The 17,331-nt window shown below is 38.1% G+C and overlaps 1 protein-coding gene across 1 annotated transcript in view; it reads left to right on the top strand.

The window, feature by feature from the left end:
- UBR3 (ubiquitin protein ligase E3 component n-recognin 3) overlaps positions 1–17,331 on the top strand; it is a 233,207-nt gene that overhangs the window by 165,838 nt on the left and 50,038 nt on the right. The window contains 2 exon segments of the mRNA XM_075070130.1: positions 463–599; positions 9,119–9,204. Coding sequence (XP_074926231.1) covers positions 463–599; positions 9,119–9,204 — 223 coding nt within the window.

The raw sequence follows: 17,331 nt of genomic DNA, 5'->3' as shown, positions 1-17,331 counted from the left end.
TCTACTTGTAATAATGTAGCTGCTTTATAATTCATTCAATGTAATCAAATCTGTAAAATCATGTTATTCTTCCAATCTCTTAGGAAATATCTCTATTTAAAAGATATTTCAGAGTAACAATACATCCTTTTGCTAAGGATTGCAATTTAAAATGTGTTATTTTCATGTACTTGTTGCACAATCCATATGCCCCATTGACTGTACTTTAGGATAGCACAGGCTAAAAATTCTGTACTTTATGTAGACAAAACAGTTAAATTGCTTTATCCATCTCCCTGCCTATTCAGAATATACTGTTCTACTAGACCAAAAAGTACGACAGCAGCTGTTAATACATATTTTTCATATAACACATAAATGTTATTGTGTATAGCTATAATGACAATGTTAAGCTTTGCAATTGTATATTGCTTTTCTCTAGATAAGTAAATTAACCTATTAATGCCTTTTCTTCTTTTGTAGTCTGAAACCAATCTTAGTAAGGAAATGGAATCTGTAATGAAAGATATAAAAAATACTACCCAGAAGAAATATACAGACTACAGCAAGACTCCTGGATCACCAGACAATGATTTTCTCTTCATGTATTCTGTAGCTAGGTAGGTCCATTAAGCTATTTTGACTGTTCCTTTTGCATTTGTTACTAGTAATAGTGGCCAAAAAAATAATTAGTAAAACCCACCAAAATCATGAGATTAGTTTAACAATCATGAGATTTAAAAAAATAACAATAAAGTTTGGGTTCTTTTTATTTTCTGTTTTTTCAACATGTGAGGTGCTCTGAGGTCACATTTTTCACTCTAGGACAATCAGAGCTAGAATTTTAGGAAGGGAGGTTATTTTGTTTTTGTTTTGTTTCTTAAATGAATTCTGAGTTTCTCCTGTATTCACATAACTCCAACAGCTGGAGCTTTAAGAAAAACAGACATTATTGTAAAACTTGTCATAACATTACTAGTTGTGTGCAGGGAACCATCTGTGTCAGAATGGACCTTATTTAACCCTTGTCTCCTAAGAATAGCTAGTCTAATGAGGTGGAGAGATAGGACCTGAGTTCTGCATATCCTCTGAAGGACCACATCTCCATTATCAAGGGACACAACCACCATGTTGCTGACTCAAAGCAGTGAGGTGTCGCTTACTGAATAGTCAACATATCTTCCCACAGGTCATCCATTATGTATTGATTGGGCCTGACCCTGCTTAATATAGGAGTGCTGACTGGCTCTCAACACAAGTTGTTATGGCTACAGAGTGCTGTTCTTACAGACTTACTTGTGTGGGAAAAGATACAATTAAAGCAAAATAGAATTTGCTAATCAAAGAGCCTGTTTAAGTTCTTTCAGTCTAGCTCATTCAACACAATATCTTCTTTCCTCCCATATTACAGAGTTTTCTTTTATGGTACTGCAGCTAGTTATTTTTTGCTTGAGAAATAGGAAAATGTTAAATAGCAATGATGTGACATACTAGTATGAGGACTAGCAACCTTTTCTTAGACAGGCAGGAAGCTACTCTAGTGTGGCTGAGCAGGTGAAGTTTGACAGAAGAGTAATGGTTTCCACACAGTGACGAATAGCTGTACCCTTTGAGCAGTGGTCTGTGTACGTGCAAGATTACTTTTTGAATTTAAGTGCAATCCAGGATCTACCCTGCCCCTTACCTGAGACCCAACCCTTCCTCAAAGCCCTGCCCTGCTCACTCCATCCTCCCCTGTTGCTCGCTGTCCCCCATCCTCACTCACTTTCACCAGGCTGGGGCAGGGGGTTGCAGGCTCTGGGCTGGGGCCGAGGGGTTCAGAGTGTGGTAGGGGATGAGGGGTGCAGGCTCTGGGAGGGAGTTTGGGTGCAGGAAGGGGCTCCGGGCTGGGGCAGAGTGTTGGGGTATAGGAGGAGGTATGAGGTGCTGGCTGCGGGAGGGGGTCAGGAATGGGGCAGGGGGTTCGGGGTGCAGGAAGGGGTATGTGGTGCTGTCTCTGAGAAGGGGCTCAGGGATGGGGGTTGGGGCATTTACCTCAGGGGGCTTCCGGTCAGTGGTGCAGCGGGGCTAAAGCAGGCTCCCTGCGTGCCCCAGCCCCACGCTGCTCCCGGAAGCGACCAGCACGCCCCTGTGGCCCATAGAGGGAGGGGTGCACATGGCTCTGCATGCTACTCCTGCCTGCAAGCGCTGCTCCCATAGCTCCCATTGGCCACAGTTCTCTGTTTCCAGCCAATGGGAGCTGCTGGGGTGGTGCTTGTAGACAGGAGCAGCACGTGGAGACCCCTGCCTCCACCTCCCCCTGCCCCCAGGGGGGATGCAGGGACATGTTGGCCACTTCTGGGAGCGGCGTGGGGCCGGGGCAGGCAGGGAGCCTGCCTTAGCCCCGCTGCGCTCCCAGACTTTTAGCGGCCAGGGATTGGATCAGCTGGCAGAGGCTCCAGGATCGGCCAGTCGATTGCGATCTACGAGTGGTGACCTCTCCCTTAGAGTGTTATAAAAACAAAAGGAAAATTTAAGCAGTTTAGCTATGAACGCCTATATTGTTACAACGTGATTTTGTTAAAATGCGAATGCTAATATTTAATATTTGATCAGCATCAATTTCTTTCAAAACCCAATTATGGTTGCTTAGTGGCAACAGTTTACTGAGTTATCATGTGCAAAACTGAAATACTGGAAAGCAAGGAAATGATCAGTTTAAGGCACAGTATCATAAATCTTACACTGCCTGCATAATAGCCTAACCATTTATTCTTTATCACGTGTTTAAAAAAAATAAAAATTGCATCATAATGCATATTAATTCCTGAAATAAATACTGTTCTTTCATCAGTAAGCTCAAAAGAGAACTGCAGCATACAGTTCTTAAAACACATTGATTCAGTCTTAAATGCAAATCCACACGCGACGTTTTTTTGTAAATAAGTAAAGTTATACACTTTTCTTTTTCAACAAAAGGCCTCATCCTGCAGTTAGATTCCTACACCTGGGACCCATACAGTGCACCACTGGCTTCAGTGGGGACACTAATGTCTGCTTCCAAGGGTACGACTGCAAGATCTGTCCGTATATGTATAAGAAAGAACAATGATACATAGTTTTAAAAACAATATTAATAATGTTTCCCGTTTAATACTGTCCCTTAAAAATGTTTGGAAATTGAAATCAAGATGATTAAAAATCATAGGTCAGAGTCAAGGCTGTGCTGTGGTGAAATATGCATTGATAAGAATAAAGTGGACAGTATAAGACTGATAGACCAGGTTGTGTCCTATGCCAGTTGTCCTTTGTGCCTCTTTGGCAGCTTAAACGGAACTTAAAGCTACCGTAAAAAAGTGCAGCTGGAGATTTTGCTTGCATAGGGATTCACCTGATTGTGTAAACCCAGCTCTATCAGCTTTGTACCGCCCTCTTCCAGCCACTCCTCTTCCCTCAGTCTTCACCTCCTCTTTGCATAGATTGCAGCTGATTATTGCTGCCCGCGTAATGGCCCTTAGGCAGTGCCCAGGATCAGGGATAAGTGAATGAGAAGAAAGGTGGCCTAATGCCACCCACTTTTCTCCTCCCTTCCCCAAACAGAGCCCTGGTGCATCTATAGATTGATGAGCCCCATCATATCCTTAATCACATCCTGATTTTGTAAGTGATGCAAAGGGTAAATATATTGTTATAATTTAACATAGAAACTTTAACTGGTAAAAGAAAATTTTTGGTTTTGATATAGTTTCTAATGATGATTTTTTGTTAATACTGTAACATTTTAATTCTATTCTGAACAATTTATTTTATTGATTGCAAATATTTAAAGCTTTCGTACAAATATTTTGCTGATTCAAATACAGTCATGTCACAGCAAAGATTCACAGCCCTATTGTGTCTATTATATATCCATAAAAACTAACCACTGTTGCCTTTATTTATAAAACAAATGAGGCAATTAAATGGAAAATTATTTGAATTTATTTAAGAATACTTCAGTTGCGTTTTGTTTCATAATAATTAATTATTTTCTTGGGTCTTGTTGACGTAAATAGAATATTTAGCTAATGTGAAAGAGTAACTTCATTTTTATGTATGGTAAAGATAATTTCAAAATAGAAAACAGTTACATTTACGTGGTGTATACTATAATCTATACACTATATTGTATACAAGGGTACACAGTTGAGGTTTTCTTGTCGCTTGGTTTAGCTCATCAAATGAATATGTTCCTTGTGTGAAAAATGATTTGCTTAAATGCCTTTTTAAAATGCAAACACCTGTTTATAATAATATAAAAGATATGCAACATAGAAAATGTCAGCTGAACCAATTTAAAAAGTAAATTGGACATTCCGTGTTTGTGCTAAAATCTAAACTCAGAATTCAGTGTTTCTTCTGCGAGAGTTAAAAATATCCCAGACCAGAAGAGTGTTACATTGGTCCTTACACTGCTTTAGAAGTAAATGACATGAACATACTTTAGGATGAGGGAGATAAAATTCACTCCCCATCCATGGCTGTTTCTTTCATCCTTTGGACTGGATAAGTGGTCACTGCTTTCTGTTTCCCCTACATGGAGGTTTTCAGACACTGGATCCACCCACTCCATATTGTTCCTATACATGTGAGGTAACATGGAGGGCCTTTGCTAGGTCTTCTGCAGCAGTGTTAATTTCATCCTTGATGATTTAGGACTTGATTCAGCAATCCAAATGTGCACAGAACTCCTATTGAATTTTATCTGTATAAGGACTATAGGGTTGGAATATCTGTAATCATAAACCTTTATTTTAAAAGCTTTTAATTTAACCTTAATATACATAACATTAATAGAAATAAGAATATGTCCTATGCAGGTCAGCAGTTCACCTCCTTATCTGAAGCAGGATTGTTCTTTGTTGTAGGTTTTCTAGGGTCTTGTTTTGTGTAATTTTAAATGTCCATGCAAGAGAGTATTCTCCACTTCACAGCTAAATGACAGAATAATACTCCTCACTATCAGGAAGTTTATCCTGGTATTCAGCCTACATTTTCCCTTCTTAATCCTATCTCATTGTTTCTGTGGCTGTCATTTCTCCTTTTAGCACACTAAATAACTAATCTGGATGTTTCAACTATTTTTAGATTCTTACCTTCTTGCCCACTTTTCTCCTTTTGTATTCTGGATTAGTCAAACTATAGATAGTTGGTTCACTATTATTATTTCTTTGTTTCTGCCTGTGCCAAATACACTAGAAACTGTACAAACACAGAAGAGCTTACAATCAAAAACATGGACAAAGAGAGTTGAGGTAAAGGCACAACGTAAAGTGGTCAAGATGACAATTGGCCACTTCCTAATAAAGCACTTTTCAAAAATATTTTTTGATTATATCCACTGGACCTTCAGCCTTGCCATTTTATTAGCCAGTGAATTAATCTTTAAATCTCTGAATCTTCTTGCTTTAATCAGCCCCTTGTTCCACTTTCTGTCAGATGATAGGCTGGGATATCTGTAGTAAGAGAAATGTCCTTCCCTGCCGTCTCTAGGGAGCCATCTTGCAGGTAAGAAGAAATTTTGAAGCAGAGCTGAGGAGAAGATACCATAGGCAATAGATTAAAGGGGCATTTGGGCAGCCATTTGTAAATTCCACATACTGAAAGTAGGGTGTTATTGATTGAGTTGTGGTGCTCTGAGGTAGCCAATGGTAGTAGTTCATTCCTTTCTGTAGCAGTGTGAATGCAACATGCTTTCCTCACCCATTACTCTCTTGCTGCTTGGACACATGCAAGGAGAGGTAAAGGAATGGAAGTAGAGGGGGGTATTCTGCAGCTGTTAAGGGGGAGAGAGCTGGTTTTTGTCAGCTGTCCCAGTACCAGAGAGATTCCGTGGCCATTGCCTCCTGGTCTGTGTGTGCAGCTGGACAAGCAGCAGCTTAGCTATCTATAGAGGTCCCGTTTTTCTTTCACCCAATCTCTTATCTTGCTGCCTAAGTCTGTTCCTCCATTTGTTCCATTTCTCTCTCTTCACAGGTGTTTATAGGCCTGGTACAGTGGTGTATGTATGTTACTTTTAATTGTAATAGCTCCACGTTGTACTGATGGTTGTCATTTGTGGCAGCATCTTGTAAACTGCTTCTGCTGCTTTGCATATGATAGATCTCTGCTTTGTTGGATGTTTAGACAAAGTCGTTGTTTATTCTGTCAGCTATGTATACATTGACACACAGTTCTCCCTTGCCACTCCTTTCCCTTTTCACTGTCTCGTACATGCTAACTCTTTAAAGAGATGAGAGAGAGGCAATGGTAGTGGTAGTGGACTTTCCCATTCTAATACTTGTTCCTGTGAAAAGGTAGGAGAGGGGCTGGTTCCTCCAGACATTCTTTCCACCTCATTATCTGCCTCCCAGAGGGTTAACTTATCTGTACCCCTGTATTATTCTGTGTTCTGATGGCTACTAAAAAACAAGGCATCACATATATTTTCAGGTTAATTGGAGTTCACAAACACGAGTTAAAACCGGTCCCTTCCTTGCAGCAGAAGGAAGCAAGACCTTAGCCAAAGCAGCCCTCCCTTCTCAGTTTCTTCAGTGGGGGAGGAAGAGCAATCCAAAAGAGACTGTGCTTCCTATGTCCCTGCCCCAGTGAAAGACGGAGAGGATACACTTCCTTTTGCTTCTCCTCCTCTGAGAGAGATGGAGTATCAAGCTGGAAGTGGCTGATCTCTTACTTTTCATTGAGGGAGGTGGGATAGTGGAAGATAAGAACAGCCGTACTGGGTCAGACCAAAAGTCCATCTGCCAGGTGCCCCAAAGGGAATGAACAGAACAGGTAATCATCAAGTGATCCATTCTGTCACTCATTCCCAGCCTCTGGCAAAAGGATTCGATCAAGAGGCAAGTTTACTTTCCACTTGTCTTATTTAGAGTATGTTAGAAGACCCTACTTTTCCATCAGTGATAGGAGATTAGATGGTGAGAGTTCAGCTTTACTTTTCTCCAACAGTGGGTGATTGACTATAGGGGCTAACCAATACCTCAGTATGGATGGGAATGTGAATGGGGATGAAGAGAACAAGAAGTGTAGTGCAGGTCTCTCCAACAACTGAGCTTTGAGTAGGGGGTTGGACTAGATGACCTACTGAGGTCTCTTTGAACCCTAATGTTCTATGTTTTCGGGTAATACGGGAAAAAAGCCATGCAGAAAGTGCCTATTTGTGGGAGAAGTGCTCTAGTCTCTCAGAAGATTGAGCATAATAGGGGAAAGTATCGCCCATAAATATGAGCTTGTTTGGAGGGGATGCCTCACCGGAAGAGGACTGGTGTTTGTGCTGTGGAGATACGATACACTATAAGGAGGTGCCTTACTCTCTTGGGAAGGAAACAGAGTGAGCGTGCCGGGGGGAGGAGGGCTGGGGAGAGATTGTCACCAGGACTCTCCTCCCGCTGAGCACAGTACTGCATGCATGTCTTGTTCTGTCAGATTTGTCCGTGACCTTTGCTTTTGTAAAATTATATATATGTCTTAGTGAAAGGAAAATTGAAAATTCTAGATATGACAAATTCGTTCTTACGAGTTTGAGATAGTGTTTCTGATTAAATCATTTAAATAACATCTAGCAAATGTCTTGGTTTTAGTAGTAGATGACTGCCATTAATTTACAAATTAGTCATCAGAAGGTTTGTAGAAATAAAACATTTGTCTCATTTATATTCCAAAGATGAACTAACACATGCTGATCTACACTTGCTATTCTGCCCACTAATATGAAATCCCTGTCCCTGCTTCCTTGCTGGTAGGTTTTTAGAAGTTCAGCGAGCACTGCAAATCGCCTGAAGAGTGGAAAATTCCCCTGTCACACAGATGCCCTTATCAGCAGCTACCAGATGGAGCTCTGAGCAGGAAGATTATCAGTGTTAAATTGCTTTTTTTTTTTTTTTTTTCCTGAGTAGAGAGGATTAAAGCATTCCTTCAGAAATGGGTGGCATGAGCTGCAAATTTAGGGATATTAATATTTTGAAATGCTACTATTTTAGAAACATATGGAAGTATCTTTACAAACACTGTATATCAAGAACCTTGTAGTCTCTTAAACTGATGGAGCTGAAATTTTTCCAAAATATTTTATTTTGAATGAAGTATTTTTCTGTTCTCTTCATCCTGTAGTTTAGATTAAATATGCATATGCCTAAAATTCTAAAATAGGTTTTCTTGCAATTAGTTATATTCAGTCAAATTACACTGAGTCTAGGAATGGTTTATTTAATTTCAGTTAAAGAAACACATATAAGGAAAAAGATTGTCGTTTGAATTAATTTAGCATAATATCACTTCAGCATAGTAATTTTGTCTTCCTACACCAGAAATGTGGGAACGCATGTTTATTTGTTAAAACAAACGTTCAGAAGACAAAATATAAATTGCTTGATCAGTGTCTTGAGGGTAAACGGTAATGCGGTACATAAACATCCAATTCCAAAGTCAAACATGGTTAATGAATTTGGCCAAAAAATAGTGTCTAATCATCAGAGTATTATAGTATACTAAGAAGTAAAGTGTTAATGTGACATGCAGGGATTTTGTTGCACAACTCCCATCTCATAATAATGAGTTACACAGCTAAATTACAGTGCCTTTCACTAAAAATTTACGTCCACGGCTTCCAATGACATTGCTACCAAACAAAGGACAGGACTTCCATTGTAATGAAATTTAAAATATTCTGAAGATGAAGCATCTGATTTATGTTGTTTGTTTGTAAATTATTTAAAAAAATTCTGTGCCTCACAAAGGAAATCACATGTTCATAATATATCTAACTTCTTACAATTTTGTTGTCTTTCCATGTTTGCACAAAAATTCCACTAGGAGCAATGAGTTGCGAAAGTGTCTGAAGTTGATATATGCTGCAAAATAAATATATTTAGTTATCTGTAATGCAGTCACAGCTGTAGTTTGAGTGCCTCATACAATACTTGCTAACCAAGGTGTTTAAATCACAAAAGTATTCTATTTTGCTATTTTTAATTGTCAAACCTTGCCTTTAGGTAACCACCAAGCGACTAATGCGCCGCGTTCTTCCCTATGGTACACAATGCAAGCTTATGGAAGTTCCTTTTTGTCTATAGATGCTTGAATACTGAAGTTCCATCCTAATATCTTTATATATTTCATGCAGAACAAACTTGGAACTTGAACTGGTTCATCGAGGAGGCAATTTATGCTTAGGCGGGGCAAGCACAGCTGGAAAAAGATCTTGTTTAAGTAAGTTTAATTTATTGTGTGATTTAAATTATTTTAAAATTAAACAAGAACTGTGAAATTTAGCTTAAAATAAAGATGCTGTCTTTTTTGACATTTTAGCATATTTTCTAGGTCTGCTATTGTCAACTTTTTATTATTTCTGTGCTAGTTTTTTTTTCAGATTGCTAATATTTTGTTTTTGTTCACTGTAATTTTCGTTAAGAGAAAACAGAAGTGTAACTTACAAAGATTATCCACAAAGAATATTCCTGTACTGTAAAGATAATCCATTTAGAAAGCAAATAGCATCAAAACCGTGTAATACCATTTGAATGACTTAAAATTATAAAAACAAAGTAGCTATAAGCATTTTAAAAGCAAAAGCTAGTGCTTATACAAAAGCAGTTTATTTTGCCAGAGAATTTTTGAACAACCCTGGCTGCTATCGCTAGTAAGTAAAAATATGCACAACTTTGTGTTTGTGTAACTCACGCTAGATGAACACACTGACTCTATAATGGGGGAGCTGGTGGTGACACCTATGTTTAGTGTGCCTAACATTTGTCATGATAAAAATTCTTGTGATCTTTACTGAGAAGCTTTTACACTTCCATTGCTTTCAGAAAGAGCTTGCTGTTTGGCAAGGAGAGCTAAGTACCACCTTTTCTTTCACCCATGATTTCGCTGAGATGTAAAGTGTTAAAAATGATCATTTCCCTTCTGTGGTTTACCTTTTTCAGGAAAATTTGGGCAGCCTGCCAAAACAATAATAGCACATTTTGAGGCCGGGCTCATGCTGCAGTAGATGCTGTACTGGGAAGGCTAGGGAGCTATCAGAGCAGCTATCGTTGAGGGAGCTGGACTGGGCTAGGCTCTCCACCCAGACCGGCACATGGTCCCAGTGGCCCATGTCCACCTCTTGGGCACCACATGGACCGGGAACTTACCCCAGCCCCTGGAGTGGGGTGTATGTGTGTGTGGCGGGAGCTGGGCTGGGCTCTGTCACCCACAATCACTGCTAAGATGCAGCATCAGGACCCTGCGATTCATTCCCTTTCTTGGAGGAGTAGGGGTGATGGAACCTTCTGCTTTTACCAGCCAATATATTTGGTTCTGTAGCTTAAGTGGTTTGAAATCTGTGTTGCGTCGCTGAAGTCCTAGCTTCAGATTCTGCTGATAAATGATGGGAGGGTACAGTTGCACATAATAGGATTTGTTATAAACTTTCTCCTTTAAAAAAAAAAAATCCTAGCATTTTAAAGTTGGGAAGCACCAGATTTACAATTATCCATGCAACCTTAATTCTGCTCACTTGTGTATTTGCATTATGTTTTCTTTAATAACATAATCACATACTATTTTCTACATAAAACTACTACCTCATTCAGTGCACAGGGTGGGTGCACAAAGAGGCGAATTAAGATTGTGTGGACATCTTCTAACTTTCAAGTGCTTCGCTTTGTAATCTAAATAAAGTTATTTTAACATCATTTTTTGAATGTAATGTACAATAAGCAGCATATCATCCAGTGTGTATTAGCAAAACATTTCCCACACAGCTGCAGAACAACTGCTTCTTCTGTGTAAGGCTTATTTCCATAGGAATTCTTGTAATGGAGGTACTGTCTAAGGGCTGGTGATGATGACTACAGATCTATTCCCAGTTTTGTTTTTGTCTGTGTTTGGGCGAGTCATTGTGCCTTAGTTTATCCAAATGTGGAATTGGTATAATGGAGATTTTCTTACTGCCTTTTACCCACCTGTGAAATGGATACATTACCTCTCTCACAGGTTTGTTGTGACGCGTAATCTTTGTAAAGTGCTATGAAAACCTTGAATGAAAGTCTCCATATAAGTGAAAAGTATTTGTGTGCTCGCTGGGAAAAGGATTGCATCTTGCTATGTATAGAAAGTACTGGATGTGTTTTGAGTGCAATCCATTAATGAATGACAGGTCTTGATAGTAACAGTCTGGCCTTTTGGCCCATATGACTATCAGTGTCTGTTCATGCTCTGCCATTTTAATATTTCTGAGTTAGGGTAATTTTTTATATTTGGAGAAAGTGGCCTGTAGTGAGTAAAGGAATGTTTTTATCTTGAGCCATGCGTCTTGAGAAATATGAGACTTAGCAGCCCCATAGTAGTACCACTTACGATTTTTTGATGGATGATAAAAGTGGAATGAACTAAACTCACCAGACCTTAAAGCACTGTAAAAATATTTGACTTTTATATTAATATCAAAAGAGCACTCGAACTGTAGCTTTTATTTAAAACGAAGCACAATTTAAAAAATGAAAAATGTATATGAAATACCTCCTCCAAGGGTCCAGTATGTAATTTAATGCACGTTCTCTCTCTCTTTCTCTCATACCCCAGGTTAGATACAGATGATATGCATAAACTAATACACAACACACATTTCATTAAAAATGGTTAAGTTACAGAACTTTAAAAGGTTTTTCTGATAAACTCCTGATTAACCACTCTGCCTGTCAGAAGCTGACTTGAGACGTTTGCACTGGATGTTGTGATAGAGTACTTTGCCTTTTGATACACAGAATTCCTGGTATACTAATAGGAATTAATTGCATGTGTTGAAAGGTAATTAGTCTCAGAAACAAAGCAATAAGATTTCAATCCTGCTTCATTTTAGTACATAGCAGAATTTTTTAGTATAGGATTTTTGGACAAAAACAATTAATATTTTCATTTTATGTTATGAGAGTTTGGGCCATGTCACACACAAGAGGGGAAAGAAAGGACTTTGAAATTAAGTTCTGTTAATCTTTTTACATACCCTAAAATGTTGTTGTTTTTCTACTTTTTTTATAAATATATTTGGAATTTCCTAAGCTTGCATTGCTATTTTTATCAATATTATAGCCTGAAATTTCAGTGGAACATGGTGCTCTTCAGTTGCTGTCCTAAACTGTTGTGTAGTTCCACTACAATATGTTATCCATGGCTGCTGGGGTTGCAGCAGTGGCTGCACTTGAAAGCTGGGTCGCATAATTCCTGTATACTCCTGTATACTCTAGTGATTTATATATTAGAAATACCTGAAATAATATTTGGGACAAGTGTTCACACACCCTGCAGTGTAAATCTCGGAGTCGTATCTAAGCATGTCTTTTACATGGTTAAGTCAGGTCTGGGAATAGTTTTGAATATCTGCCCATAGTTCAGAAAATTTGAAAGGGCTTTAGAAGCTTCAGTTGAAATGCACTATTTAAACTAAGAGCATGTTGTTTAACAAACTACAAAACCAGGAATGGCATCTAATTATTAACTCATTCACACGCTATTTATATTGCATTCATTAAATTGGTAAAAAAGCTTGGATAGTCAGCTGACTGGAATACTGTTGACTCACATTAAATCTTGCAATAAAATAGACTCCTGTTTAAATGTAGGTCCTGCTAGAACAGAATCACACTGGACTTGAGTTTAGTATTAATACGTTTAGCTTTGAACAGTAAGATTTTGACTAATGACAAGAGAATTGTTTTTCCCTAGACAACAGGTTTTATGAAATGGTGTGTAACTTAATGAGACTGTTCTATCCTCAGCCTCCCATACAGAGAGAGTCCAGTCATGTCATTGGGATCTCTGTGAACTGAGTAAAAATATGTCCCCCCAAGAGTATTACTTAGCTGTACTTATAAAACAGATGCTGGACTTTTTTAAAAGAGGAATTCTTGTTTTTCTCTCTTTATAGTCATTTTACAAAACATCATTTAGAAAAATAAGTCTGACAAAATTCTTTTTTGCCATTTATAATTATCCTTCCATAGTCCTGTATTTTGTTCCATGTTAAAAAAAAAAAAAAAATGTACTTACAAAATACCTGCAGTTTCTTCATTATCTTTATGTAGATAGAACTGAATCTCTTTTCTTCCCTTATTTAAAGATGAAATGATTGCTGGCAAGCAATTTGTTTCCCTATGTAGTAATTTAATACTATTTTGAGTTGAATCTTATTCTTAGGAAATATAGGCTTGATTTGTACAGTACCATACTAACTTTGTGGTCTTTCTAAACCTGCTTCTGTTCAGTGTAGAACAATTAAAATCCATGAAAATGTAAGCTCCCATAGATCGTGCATTGATTCTCTCACAGCTGTGGTACTCAGGTATCTCTCTTGTGATTAAGCACATTACTCTATATGAGGCTTGTAACAACAGCAAAGTTTGTCGATAAGATATTGCAGAAAATGGAATATGGTGTCCCAGGTGAGCTATTACAGCAGCAAGTGTCAGTGAAGATGGTGGGAACAAATAGGTCAAGTGCTGTTTTAGTAGATTGCACCATGAGGGCAGCTGCACTTGGGAAGTAAAATTAAGAATGATTAATGTAGCTGCTAGAGTCAGTGACTAAGCCAGTGTGACAGGAATGATAAAGGAAATCTGGCCATGTAATTGTCATTTTAAGGTTTAAAAATTTTGTGAATTTATGAAAATACGTGTTTGTATACAGTGTACAACACAAACATACAGGTCAAGCCCTCTTTATCTCACATGTGGTTTCTTTCGAAGTGGTGTGACATTAGGCATTGATAGCAACATGAGGTCAGAGTTCTTGAAATGTCATTGTTAAGGAAAAATAATTATATCCTCTAATATTTCTACGAATTTTATTTTTTACTTTGGAATATTGTAAATGTTTATAGAAAGCTCAGATATTCCAATGGCTTTTTTTTTTTTAGGATTTGGTCAGAAGAATGCAGAATGGAATTCTCCTGTCCTACCATAGCACGTTTTGTAATGTGATATGAAATACCTTCTTTCTTCTTATGTATAACATATGCTAAGGAAAAAGGTATATGAAAACAGAGATGTTGTCTCCTTGAGTTTTTTATAAATACTATTGATTCCTTTAATGTCTAAGTAGCAGTGTTCATCTTCTAATGTAGTACAGACATTGTTGATCCAGATTCTCTCTTCGACCTGTCTTCTCTACTACATTCTGATGTTCCTTTGTGTATTTCATTGTTATTTAATTCTCTAAGGTCCCATAAATATCACAAAATCCTATTTTTCCATATTTCTCACTTTCCTTAAGTAGTTGTACTTGCTTATATTTTTCGAGTAACTGTTAATTCAGAGTGCCCTGATAGCAGCAGATGGGAATAGGAAAATTCAACAACATTTCTGATCTCAATCTGGGAGGAAAGGTCATTTCTGGTATAGGCTTCCTGTCAGAGCTGACTGTGAGAAAGCCAAAGTAAACAGTGATCTCCATATGAGCTTACAGCATCAGTTTTTTAAATTGGAAGGAAATTTACATCTATATGAATATTGGAAGAGTATTTGGGACTCTTGTAAGCTGTTCTTAAAATGAAGTGCTCAACACCTTCTTATCCTTGTATAGTGGTCCTGAGCAATGAAAAACTGGCTCATTAGGTTGTTTCTACCTCCTTTCAAATGGCTCTTGTTCAGTTTAGAGCTCAGCATTCTGTATTATCAGATGACGTGATAATGTCAGTTGTCATGGATGTAATGCCAATGTCTGTTTTAATCAGTTATTTCAATGTTTTCCATCAGCCTAGCTAGTTTTCTTAATACACGGAATTTCTTAAGCTCTTGAAACAAATGGTATTGCACAGATAATAAGTATGCTCTTTATTGAACTCTGTACCAAGTTCCTTAGTCAAGTCAAATGATAGCTCTTGGCACCATCCTTTGAATCGGACCACACTTTCCACACTGAAATTTGTGGATGGTATATGTTGTTTCTTCCAGGAAAGTCATTTGGTTCTTCTATCGTTTCCCCAATATAGATTGTATCATTTCCATCTTGCAGAGTTTAGTAGTGTGAGCGCAATTGAGTAGACTCCCAGCTAACTTCTTACAGGAGTCATAGAAGAAGGTAAAACTCTCTTTCAGCCACTTCCTGATCCTTTGCTATTATGAGCATCTCCCAGGCATATGCAAACATTCCTATTGTTGCTGCTGGCTCCTCAGCCATCTGGGTGTGCCCGTCTCCCCTTTTGCCTTCTTCAGTCACACCCGGTAGTCTGTCTTGACGCTGATTTCAAGAAAGCCAAAACCTCTGTCGAACCTAGATAGCTCCCACTCAGCTTAAGTACAGAGGTTAACTCTAAAAATATAGCAGCAAAAAGCATCCTTTATCACATAGCAAAGAGCCCCACTTGCTCGTTGCTAAGAAGTCTGACATATCTTCTGTACTCGAGGAAGGGATCTAAAAAGAAAGCCAATGATATTCTTCAAAGAAAAAGGGCAAATATCCCCCTCATCCTCTCTAAAATAGATCTCTTATTGTAAGGACACCACTCTGAAGAGTTTTGATCCAGAGGATATTAGCTACTTAATAAGTGTGGTGCTCAAGGCCTTAGATTTGTCTGACGACACTGCATCACCGGTTGCCTAAAAGAAAAAGGATTTTCCTGACTTTCACAGAAAGGAAAATTTTTCTCACTATTTCCAGTCTAGAGGATCAGTGATGAATGGGAAGACAGACAGCAAATCTTTCCTACCGAAGATATTAAATAGGCTAACTAAGCTCTGTAAAGAGGAAAAAGGAAATCTGGGACTCCTTGTTAAAAATCAATACTCCAGCCAATGTCTCCAGTAATACTCTACATAGAGTCCCAACCAGGAGTTTGGGGAGAGGAGTGCAATAGGGCTACTGGTTTCATACTGCACCTGAAACAAGAAACGCCTACCATGCTACACTTGCAGAGGACTGCTTGCTACCTCCTGCAAGCTGTCCCTGTTAACACTGGAAATATGAATAATAGTCTCTGGAATGGGGAGAAGAAAAGGACAGATCAAGAAAAGTAAAGTCAAAACAGAGACTTATGAGCATTACAGCAAAACAGGTAATATTTATCTGTATTTAAAAATACAAACGGGAGAAGAATTGAGGATAAAAATATGCTCCTGACTTTTGAAGGACAAAATAAATATGTAAGCCAAACATACAGCTTTTCATCACTCCTACAGCACTTCCTCCATTGCATATATAGAATGTGATACCTCATGTGAATGAAGTTACTAAACTCTCTTTGACAAAAGACAGTGCAGTAGGTTAAATAGATATGCAAAGTTTCCTTGTAGGGCAGAAGAAGAGTTCCAAACTAAACAAGAAGAAAATATGTAGCTTCAGTAAATTTAATATAGATTTTGTAAATTTAGCAGACATTTGGATACATCTTGCCATTCACCTATCAAAATATATAATCATCTCTCCAAATTAGTTTAGTTTGTCCTGTACATAGATAGAAATGAAAGATAAAAAGATCTATGGGGGACCATCTTTTTCTGTCCTCCTGTAGAATCAAAAATGCATACCAGTATTCCTTAATATTGAAAATAGTAAAGGATGTGATTACAGCAGCAAGTGATGGTAACCTAGCTGTGTATACAATGCCTGTTATCCTTGATGTTTGAGAGGGAGAATGTTAGATGACTCTTCTCTAGCAGTTTCCGTCTCAAAGCAGTGCTAGTGTCTTTTCTGTCCAGCTGTTCTTTTGAAAGTGCTGACTTTGATTAATTCATCTCTGCTGTTTCACAATAAGATAACACTAAAAGCAGAGATGGCATGGGGCATCTGAAAAGAACAGGCCCTCGGTAGCCAGTTATGTATTTTTTTTTAGCAAGATAAATTTTTAAGGGAGTGTTTGGTAATAAATGACTGTGAATCAAAGTGAAAACTAACTTTTAGACTGTAAGTGTAGATGATGTTTTGTTAAGTATGTTACATCGTTTGTGCTCATAAATAGGTACTCTCTGAAAACAAAAACAATGTAACTCCTCTTTCTAAATAGTACTAAGGCCCTGATCCTGCAAACCTGTGGGCAGGTGCTTAACTTCACTCATGTGAGTAAGCTCACAGAAGTCACATGTCTATGTACCTGTGGGTGTTCTCATTATCCATATAAATGTCTAATCCTTTGTGTCCTGGTAGGCTCTTGGACTCAGTGCTAACTTCTGGCAGTGAGAATCACAAGTTAATTGTATTATGTGGTGGTTTTCTTTTTAAATTAAATTTATTTACATTTGGTCAACTTAACTGGCTGTCACCTCACTCATGTATTATATGAGGGAAAATAGGAGAGTCCAACTTACGTTGTCGTATCCTATTCATTACATTGTAAACCTGTAATTTTTGGTACTTCTATAC

The sequence above is a fragment of the Chelonoidis abingdonii genome, chromosome 10 (genome assembly GCF_003597395.2).
Source record: "Chelonoidis abingdonii isolate Lonesome George chromosome 10, CheloAbing_2.0, whole genome shotgun sequence".
NCBI lineage: Eukaryota > Metazoa > Chordata > Testudines > Testudinidae > Chelonoidis > Chelonoidis abingdonii.
This window is presented reverse-complemented; position numbering and strand designations above follow the sequence as displayed.